The sequence below is a fragment of the Petaurus breviceps genome, unplaced genomic scaffold (genome assembly GCF_028583685.1).
Source record: "Petaurus breviceps papuanus isolate PSGF00001 unplaced genomic scaffold, PetGlider_PUasm1.0 174, whole genome shotgun sequence".
NCBI classification, from domain to species: domain Eukaryota; kingdom Metazoa; phylum Chordata; class Mammalia; order Diprotodontia; family Petauridae; genus Petaurus; species Petaurus breviceps.
This window is the reverse complement of record NW_027185761.1, coordinates 44,527,031-44,537,778: the sequence shown is the minus strand read 5'-3', so window position 1 is coordinate 44,537,778 and position 10,748 is coordinate 44,527,031. Positions and strand designations below refer to the sequence as shown.

Genomic DNA, 10,748 nt, shown 5'->3' with positions numbered 1-10,748 from the left:
GGGGGGGGGGGAGGTGAGGAAAAAAGTATGTCAATCCATCATTTAAAAAAACAAAGGAGCAGCAGAAATTCAGAAGGGATATATATTCAAGGCATGGTTTGAAGTATAATGTTAAATTTGACCTATACAAAAAACTACCAGTTATAGGAACTAGAAATTTAAGCCCTCATCTGTAAATTTTTTCTCTTCTTTGCATAAAGAAATGTTCGCAAAATTTTTCTCATCTTTGTATAGGGAAATGTTTGTTAGATTCATTGTTACAAAAGACAAAATTTTAAAATAGTACATACGCTACGATCTTAATAGGGAAATAATAGAGGACTTCTAGACATTCCTATTTAAAAAAAACTAGTGCTAGATAAATCTTTTGAGATTCAGACAAAAGAGGCTAAAGAAACACAGAACCATGATTTCAAATGACCAACAATAAGGCAAGCTACCCATCCTCTGACAGAGACGTGATGGAGTCAGGGTTTAGAATGAGACTTTTTTTTTTTAACTTGGCCAATGTGGGAATTTGATGTGCTTGACGATGTCTATTTGTTTCATATATTTTGTTTTTCTTTTTTTTTCACAATGATAAATTTTTATTTTTCAACCTTTAAAAGTTTTTATTTTAGACAGATTCTTGAACTGGTGGTTCATAGCTATCAGCCCTCTCTACTTTCGTGCCTGTTTCTTCTTCTGAAGGTTTTCCAGAGCCACCACCTTCACCATGCAGCTCCATTAGCTTTCCCAATTCAAATTTGGGCTTCTTGAGCATCTTGACTTTTCGGACAAATACATCATGGAGAGGGTAAATGGACTGGCAAGCCTTTTCTGTCTTTTCCAATGCTGTCTGGAATCAGTTTATTGACAACTTCTTTCAAGGCATTTGTCTGCACCTCTTGGGTCATGATTTCCATCATTTTCTTACGAATTTGATGGACCTGTTGGTGCTGGGCATAAAAGGTCTTACAGATCTGGTTGTTGCGCTTTTTGGTAAAACCAACACAAAAGAGGTGGAGCAAGTACCCATCAGTAGTTTTGACATCAACATGGGCTTCAATCATGGTCTGCCACTTTTTCACCATGGAGCACATCTTGTCCCGGGTAAGGTCCATTCCATGGAAATTAGTCAAACAATTTTTACCCTGAACATCTTCAGTAATTAACTTGAACTTACGAAAAACAACCTCATCATTCTGCAGATCAGCAAGGCTTACTTCAAAAACTCGACCCTTGAGACCATCAGAGGCAATTTTTGTTCCTTGAGTCCTTGTAACCAGTGTCTTGCCAATATTTCGAATGTTGAACATAGCTGGTGCTTTTACATCATACCAATCCTTCTTCGAAAATGGATCAACCACTTTCTTCTTGGTTCCTTTTTTGCCACCTTTGGTGAGGTGCTTATTCTTGCCCACTGCCATGATCCCGCTCTGAAAGCCAAAAGCAAGATAATATACTTTAAATTTAATTTGCATTATTAACATGTTATCCATCACTTTCTAAAGTCTAGACAATCAACAAAACAATAAATCAAGTTTAATTGATAGCGTTTGTCAACTACAAGGCACAAATGCTCACATTCAAAATTTAACAATCAGCTCTGGAAGCTGGATCTAACACAGCATGAATTATACTAATCTGAGTACATGTATCCTTCTAGGATCAAATGGGATCATTTAAATGTTAACTAGTAGTAGTCATAGTAATAGGTAGAATGCAAGCTTTTTGAGGACAGGGACTGCCTAGCACCTAACACCTGACAAATGAGATCATCTAAATGTTAGCTGGTGGTGGTGGTGGTAGTAGTAGTAGTAGTGGTAGTAGTAGCAGCAGTAGCAATAGTAGTAGTAGTAGTGGTAGTGGTAGTAGTGGTAGTAGTAGTAGTGGTAGTAGTGGTGGTAGTAGTAGTAGTAGTAGTAGTAGTAGTAGTAGTAGTAGTAGTAAGAATGAGAACAGGGACTTCTTCCTTTTTTGTTTCTGGTCCTAGAACCTAACACAACTTTCACATTATAGGTGTTTGATACAAAACTTTTAAAAGTAAATTTTAGTCATGCCTCTTGTTTTTAAATCATAGTCATTCCTGGATACAACACCCCCATACACACCATCAACAGACCCTCTCTTATCACAAAGAAAAATAGTTAAGGAAGTGATACATAGACAATGACTATGTCTGATATGACTGCAGCATTCTGTACACCTACTGCGGCCAAGAGAAGGGAGATTCATTGTTTCTTCATTTACTTTCTAAGACCTGTTTTTATTCTGAGAACTACTCAGAGTGGGGCATCTTTTCAGATTTGTTTTTCTTTACATAATTGCATTCCATGTACATAGCATTCTCCTAGTTCCATGGGCCTCTCCCCATCCCCCAATGGTTAGTGCTTCCTGCCCTCCTGCCACTACTAGGTATATATATATATATATATTTTTTTTTTTAATATTTACTTATGTGGGCAGATTGTTTCCAGCAGAATAGAAACCCTTTGAAGGCAGGCAAGACTTAACTTGCATTTCTGTCTCAAACACCTGAAACCTAGTAAATGTTTAATAGAAGTTTATTCATAGGTTAGAAAAAGACCTCAGCAGGCCACCTAGTCTGACTCCTTCACTTGAGACACAGGTGAGTGAAGCATTTGTCCAGCCTCACACAGGAAGCAAGCATTAAAGATGGGATCCAAATCCAGGTCTTTTTGAGCCCAGACCCAGTCCCCTTTCTAATAAAATGGACAAAGTGTAATTTTTCTTCTTCACTCTATCCATCTTTCCATGTCTCTCTGAGCTCCTCATATTCACCCTTTCTGCTGAATTAAATTATGAAGTTGGATCACATTTAGTGAAACAAACTGGCTAATCCTAACATTTTAACTATTCAGGACACCTCTTTGTACGCTTCCCCTTCCTGCAGAGACGTCTACAATCAAGTTCCAAATGGAAAATTTTCACCTTTTTCAGTTCTGGCTGGTGAATTTTTTATACCAGTGGCTTATCCAGAATCTAGCCGCCCTCAGCTAATGTAAGCCGCCCCTTCTTCCTTTTTGGGGGGAGCTCAGACGACTCATCCAATTCTCCTCCTGAAGGCCTCCGGCATCGGCTTACAAGAAAGTCTGGGAGAGGGTCACCACACCTGGTCATCCATCTTCCTTTTGTCCAGGTACTCTTTTCACATAATCACTTGAAAACTCTCCCTTGAGCTTCTGTTGCCGCCATTGGGGGGGGAACAGAATCGTTTCTAAATGTCACTACAACATTTACCTTCTATTAGTACTGTTTTGCCTGTCTTCCATGGCCTATTATTCAAAACTGCAGAGGGCTGACTTTCTCATAGTTCATAAAGAAAAAACCAGGAAATCTCTTAGCATACATAAGTACAGTTAGTCATGACATTCATAGAAACCAAGAGCTGACTACTTCCCATGCCTTTGAACATAGCAGAAAACCTAGATCCTTTCTGAGAAAGTCCAGGCACTGTGAATTTTCTATTTTTAATCCACTATTTAAATTAAAATCCTAATCTTTTGTAGATTTGGCTGAGGCTCATACAGAGAAAGGGAATGGGAGGGCTGGTAGTCAGCACACAGGGCATAGGGTGCTTTGTAGAGCATGAATAATTAACCAAGACAGTCAAAACAAACAGCGCTGTTGCAAAATCATTTGTCCTGGCCCATTAATTTGGCTTTCTGGTTTAGCAACACAGTTTCTCCTGGGGCAAACTAGCTGGCACTGAGGGCTGTGCCAATTCCCCTTCTCTGCCTCCTTCCCCCCATCAGGCCCAAATTCTTATCGCTTTGGGATTGTATACAGGCTGGAGAGCTCCCAGGGTGTCCCCTTACACAGCAAGGGTATCCGAGGCTGCCTGACTTCTTTGGAGAAGGCTAAACTGAAAATAACAGCATTGTACAAGGTAGCAAGGCACTCTGGGCCGCCTGCTGCATCAAGAGGCTATAGGGGACCCCGTAAACCGGCCATTTGGAGGAGGCTGCCGTGAGCAGGTCCCAGCATCCCTCACAAGTGACCTTATTGTGCTCGCTCATTCTTTTACACTCTTTTTGTGCAATCAAACAACAGGGACTATTTCACAAGTATGGCAGACAAAAAAACAAACAAACAAAAGCCTTTGAGTTTAAGGTAAAATTTTCCATTTCTAAGCACAGCAGATGTGACCTGAGCTTTTTTTTATCAGTGCAGTTGAACTGTTTTAGGAGACTTTTGGAGCCTTTCCATGTTGGAGCTAGATAAGATCTTCATTAAAAATATATATACATACAAACACACATACACATATGTGTGTATATGCATATATAATATGTGCATATACATGTGTGCCTATATACATGTATGTGCCTGTGCATGTATACATGCATATATACACATATAATCACAGAGCAGCTGCTTCAGTGGCCCTTCTGTACCCAGTCATGCAGTCATCAACCAGACTCATTGCTATCTCTAATTGGGGAAGTAGGCTCCCCATTCTCATATTGGTTCAACAAGCCAAAAGGAAGAGAGAAAGGTGGAGGATCTGCTGATTTCTGACTCTGTAGCCAATAAGTAACTTCATCACAGAGCGCAATATCCATGCATTTCTGGAAGTACGCTTCCCACCACATTCCCCCCCACACACACACACACACTCCCTCCTTCCTTGCTGAGGACTGGATTAGAATAGAAGCAGGCAGAGAACATCTGACCGTGCTCTGTACAACCCACCAGAATGGACACACCCAAGCACGCTCCATGGCACCACTGTGCATGTTTTAGTGATGCCTTTTGTTTTCATATCAGTCATTTCTGGAAATACCTCCTTCCACCCCGATTAATCCTTCACCAGTAACAACCAAGCAAGCAAACCAAAAAAAACATTGAAGCGAAATCAATGTGCCAAGTGTGACGGTGAACACAATGTTATGCCCAGATAGTCCTTGTCTTGTCTGAGCAGAATAAGGAACATTTCATTATATGTTTCCTGAGGGAAAATTCTCTCTTGTCTGGGATCATTATGATTTTCTCAACTAATCAGCAATCTAGCCTCGCTTTATATGTGAAGAAACAGAGGTCCAGAGACCCAGATGATTTGGTGGAGGTAGCTAATTTTAAGAATAAGTGGCGAAGTAGACAGTGGAACTCAGATATTTTAATTTCCAGTATACTTCCATCCCCCTACCCCCCACCATTTGACTCAACAATTCAACTAACATTCATGAACATTCTTTTTTTTTTATTTTTGCTTTTTTTGGAGGGGCAATTGGAGTTTAGTGACTTGCCCAAGGTCACACAGCTAGCTTTTGTGTTAAGTGTCTGAGGCCAAATTTGAACTCAGGTCCTCCTGACTCCAGGGCCAGTGCTCTCTATTCACTGCGCCACCTAGCTGCCCATATTCATGAACATTCTTATTCTCTGTAAGGCACTGTGTTAAGCATACCTAGGGATACAAAAACAAAAAATAAACCCAAATTTGTGAACCTTGGAGGAGCAGATATTCCAAGAGTCCAGTGTCTGAACTCATTTTTCAGAAAAACAGAATGGCTATGGAGCTTTGGGGCCAGAGCTCCTTCTTTTCAAGTTTGCCTCCTGGGTTCCACGACCTTGTGGTTGAAAACCATTCTTTAAGCACCTGACATGTTGAGTGGGTTCTATTTTTAGGATAATTAATGGGACATATGCTGACTCTAAATGCCTCCCAACACATTTTGCACCATTGGCTTCCATACTTTCTCCCTGATAAACATAATTTTAACCATTTTTTACTATCCTTTGGAGCCAAATACCCCTCATGTTGCTCAAAAAATGTTTCCATGTAACATTAACCTAGAATCCCTTTAAACATACTTGTATGTATGATGGAGGAGACAAAAATGGAAAAATATTTATCTGGAGACTGTTTCCAATTGCAGCCCACAGTAATGCAATAGGGGGATTATCAAGGGTCATTTGGTGTCTTTACAATAACAAACACCAAGTAATTGGAGCCCCCAAAGGGAGGGGCCTGTGAAACCAATGAATCTTCTCCCAAGTCAGTCTTGGCATTCTTTCCTTCTCAAGGTGCTTAGGTAGCACCTTAAAGAAAACCCATCTGTTTGCCATGGGGCAGTTTTGGCTAAATGATTTTCCTACGAGAACTTTCATAGCTTCTATTAGCATATTTTTTCATTGTGTGTATTTCCTACTACTAAAAACCAAACAGAACTGGCATTCTCATTTTTCATAAAATGTGTATCATGATTAGCTCAACTGAAAATAAAATAATTATTCTTTGCATTCATTGAGACTGAGAAGTCAGCTCCTTAATAGTTAACATTAAAATAATTCTTTCAGATTTACAGAGCACTATTTGTTAGTTTGTTTAAGCCTCACAACAACCTTGTGAGATAAACACCTTTATTATTCCCATTTCAGAGATGAAGAAACTGAGGCTCAGGGAAATTAAGTGACCTGTTCAGGGTCACATAGCTAGTAAGAGTCTGAGGTGGGATTTAAGCCCAGTGCTCTGAATGATAATAGCACCTACCTCACAGAATTATTGTGAGGAGCAAATGAAAAAATATTTGTAAAGTTCTTAGAACAGTGCCTGGCTTGTAGTAGGTACCTCATAAATGGTTGCTCCCATCTCTTCCTCTAATAACTTCTTCCATTTCTCCTACATTTGAATATGGCACAAAGCATAATCTTTTCAAAAAGAATTCATAAACATTATCTACATTCTCTCTTTTCAGTTTTTTTTTTAATCAAAATACATCAGTCCTGGAAGCTTGACACAGTAAGTAGAATGCTGCACTTGAAGTAGGAAATGCAGATTTGAATTCCACCTCTGATATTTTTCATTTATGTGACGATGAGTAATGATTTAGCTTTAGTTTCCTCATCTGCATTTAAGCAATAGGTGGCGCTATCTGGCAAGGTTGGTTGCATAAAGGAAAACCATAAGTAAGAGAGTGCATACTTTTCTGCTCCCCTGCTCACTCAACACCTATAGAATATGAACAGGTCCTAGGTATGACCTTCCTTTGGTCCAGACCTCTATTTGATCCCTCACTTTTGGAGAGTTCCTGAAGCCTTTGAATAATTTACCAAAAAGTACAGTAGAGGAATAAACTTTTAGAGTTATTAATAAAAAGATCAAAACAGAAGATTCTCTCACAATTATAGCTCAGAGCCCTCATCAACAACAATAAAAACCCATAGCTATTTTAGACCAAGGTTAAAATCTCTGTCCTGTTTGTTTTCTATGTACCACAGACAGTTCCTATGTGCCAGGCACTGTGCTAAGTTCTGGGAAAATAAAGAAAGGCAAAAGGTAGTGTCTGCTCTTTCACAATCTAATGTGGAGATGACATGTCAACTTTAGGTACAAATAAGATACATACAGGATAAATGAGGGAGAGCTGGAAGAGAGAAGACTAGCATTAGAAGAGATCAAAAAGCAACTTTCTAGCTTGGATTTGAAAGAAACCAAGGAAGCCAGGCAGCACAGGTGATGAGGGACAACGTTCCTTGGGTGGAGGATGGTCAGTGAAATAAAGAAATTACAGGGGGTGACTAGGTGGTGCAGTGAATAGAGCACTGGCCCTGGAGTCAGGAGGACCTGAGTTTAAATCTGGCCTCAGACACTTAACACAAAAACTAGCTGGGTGACCTTGGGCAAGTCACTTAACCTCCAATTGCCCTCCAAAAAATAAAAAAGCAAAAAAAAAAAAAGAAATAAATTACAGAAGTATCTGTGACTGCAGGCAGGGAAGGATTTGAACCTTTACTACCCTTTCTCTGATCTTAGCATCACACCCTTCTAGCCACACTCTCCTTTTAGGGATTTGAAGAGACTGAGGCAGGGAGTAAAGAAAGAGAACTCAATCCAATTCGCTGGGCTCAAATATGAGTCCTTATTCAAAGCTTTCACTGGGCATGTCTCAATCTCCCCCAGAGTTAGTCTGAAGTTTGCCATATTCAGAGGGTGCTGCAAATCTCAAACATGGTGCTCATTCTCACAAGCAATCCAAGAGGTTCCATGGAACTTCAACTCCCATCATGCATTTCTCCATATCCCAGAGGCACTTGGGTTACATGTAAAATGAGCATAATACCTCTAGTAGCTATTTCATTGAGGGGATATGAGGCTTAAACAAGAAAATGTATTTTAAGTGCTTTGTAAATCTTAAAGCACCATACATAAACACCAGTTATTATTGTGAATGCCAACACCGCCGTCAAACACATGGTTCTTGCATGTTTGAATACAAAGTCCAGGGCTTTTTTTCAGAATTCCTGAAGTTCCATGGTGTGCAGTTTTGATTTAAATTTTTGATTTAAATGTATCCTTAGTCAATATGGAACTGATCCTAATCTACTAATAAATCAAGATGGGGCCCTAGGGTTACATGACATTCTGTGGATGTATTTCCATGCAGCCTTGGAACCACTAATACAGGGCTGGGTGAAGGTCTCAGGAAACAAGGATATGATCTGCATATGAGTCTTTCAATCATGCCTGACTCTCTGTGACCCCAGTTGGAGTTTTCTTGGCATAGATACTGGAGTCGTTTGCCATTTCCTTCTCCAGCTCATTTACAGATGATGAAACAGAGGCAAATAAGGTTAAGTGACTTACCCAGGCTCACACAACTACTAAGTGTGTGAGGCTGGATTTGAACTCAGGTCTTCCTGACTCAAAGCCTGGTGCTCTATTTGCTTCCCATGGAGATGCCTAAAAAGGTCTACACTTTGCAGCTGTGTGAGTATGGACTGGAGCAGAAAAGAGCCACCTTGACAATAGTTTACGAATTCTCTAGAACCAGGACAAATAGACATGCCCCTGTCTTCCTCAAAAGACAGTCATTTGTAGTATTTGTGACTTCCAAGGCATGAATGTTCACACTGAAAACTGAACAATCAGCTCCTGTGGGCCCCTCTGAAGTGCACAAGACACTTCAAATCATGGGCTTTTAAAAACAAACATCAGTATGGATTTAGAGATAGCAAAAGAGCTTACATTTTACCCAAAGCAAAACAGGCAAAGTCAGTCTGTATCAAAAAAAAAGTCTAGCCGCAAAACCAAGTAGAAATTAGAGTTATTTTGGAATGAATCACCTTCCCATATGGTACACAGAAGAACTTATTCAAAACAGACTTGGAAGGGTGATAGTGCAGTCATTATTATCCTTGTTTTATAGATGGGGAAACTGAGGCTTAGAGAGGAGAATGACTTGGGAGAGGAGAGAGAGGGTTCTATCCTGGGCCAAGCAAGAGTGGGAGCTGGGGACCCAAGACAAGGTCCTCTGACTCCAAGTTCAGTCTATTTTTATCACCTTGTGATTTTTAGTTTATTTGTTTTGTGAGATCACATGTACACACATGCACATGCACATACACTTACATGCATAAGCATACACACAGAGTAAAAATAACAGAGGACAAAAAGGTACTCTGGCATAGAGGAGAGAAAATGAACTTTGGTGGCAGAAAATCCAAGGTTGAATTCCTATTCTTTGAATTGACTTTGGGAAATTCACTTCACTTCAGTTTTTAGAGACGGAAGAGGTGGAAGTGACCTTGGAGGCCATGAAATTCAACTCCTTCATTTTAACATATGAGGAAACTGAGGAACCAGGTGGTTGAGTGACTTTTCCTAGGTCATGCACTAGTAAGTGTCTGAGGCAGGATTTGGACTTAGGTTTTCCTGATTCCAAGTCCAGGATACAGTCCATCATGTCCCCCAAGGTCACATAGAAAGTCACGGTAGAGTTGTGATTCTCTTAGGTCCTGAGACCCCAAGTTCAGTGCTATTTCCATTGTACCACACAGCCTCCCCTTCATCTATATGATGTGGTAGCTAGACTAGGTGATCCTGAAGGCCCTTTCTAACTTCAAATCCTTTGACAAATTCATTTAACCCTTTTGGCCTCAGTTTCCTAAACTGTAAAACAAATAGAATAGATTATGGCCACTGGGAGTGATATCTACACTCAGCAAATAAGGAGATCCTTGTGCAAATGGATTACAGCTCAGCTGATCTCTCAAGTCCCTTCTCCTGATTCTCTTACTTAGAGGCCTCTCTCTCTTCCTGGAAATGACTTTGTATTTACCTTGAATGTATCTTGTACTTATTCTCTGTAGTTCCATTCCTAAAGAATGTAAGGTCTTTGAGGGCCAGGAGTGATGTTATTATTGTTCTTGGAATTTAATAAGTGCTTATTGAATTGACCTTTAACAATCTATGGCGATCATGGTTGCTTTTAATGTTAGTAATTTACACCCAGTGAGAGCATTTCTCTGCTTTAGGGGAAAAAAAAAATCCCCTTTGTGGCAGAAATGAGCAATGAGGGTGTGTGTGTGTGTGTGTGTGTGTGTGTGTGTATTCCAGAATGATCTCTCCTCTCACAGAGCTAACTCCTTACCACCTTTCCCTCTGATATGCTGTTCTTCACCAAAGGAAATGGTGCATGTTTGTTTCCTTAGAACCTGTGTGGTGGGGAAAGTACATTTTGAACCTTATTTATCTTCATTTGTCCAGTCATTGATGGCAGCTGTTCTGGAATTTGGCCAGATCCACAGTAAATGTCACTCAGATGGCTCTCAAAGGACTTGATCTTTTTTTTTCCTCCTTACTTTGCTAACATTATATAAGTAGCAAACCTTCTTTGGACTTTCTTGCTATCCCAGGAGGCCCACGGGATGTTAGGTTTAATTTAACCTGAAATGATTTAGTTTAGTTCAATTGTTTTAGTCATGTTTAACCCTTGATGATCCCAGTTTGGATTTTCTTGGCA

At 40.0% G+C, this 10,748-nt stretch overlaps 1 protein-coding gene across 1 annotated transcript; it reads right to left on the bottom strand.

Annotated features, from left to right (window-relative positions):
- Positions 1-552: 552 nt before the first annotated feature.
- On the bottom strand, positions 553-1,440 carry LOC138158438 (small ribosomal subunit protein eS1-like). Its single transcript, XM_069084536.1, is given in 2 exon segments — positions 553-821; positions 823-1,440. Coding segments are annotated over 2 exon segments (792 nt in total). The 5' UTR covers positions 1,410-1,440; the 3' UTR covers positions 553-616.
- Between the last annotated feature and the right edge of the window lie 9,308 nt (positions 1,441-10,748).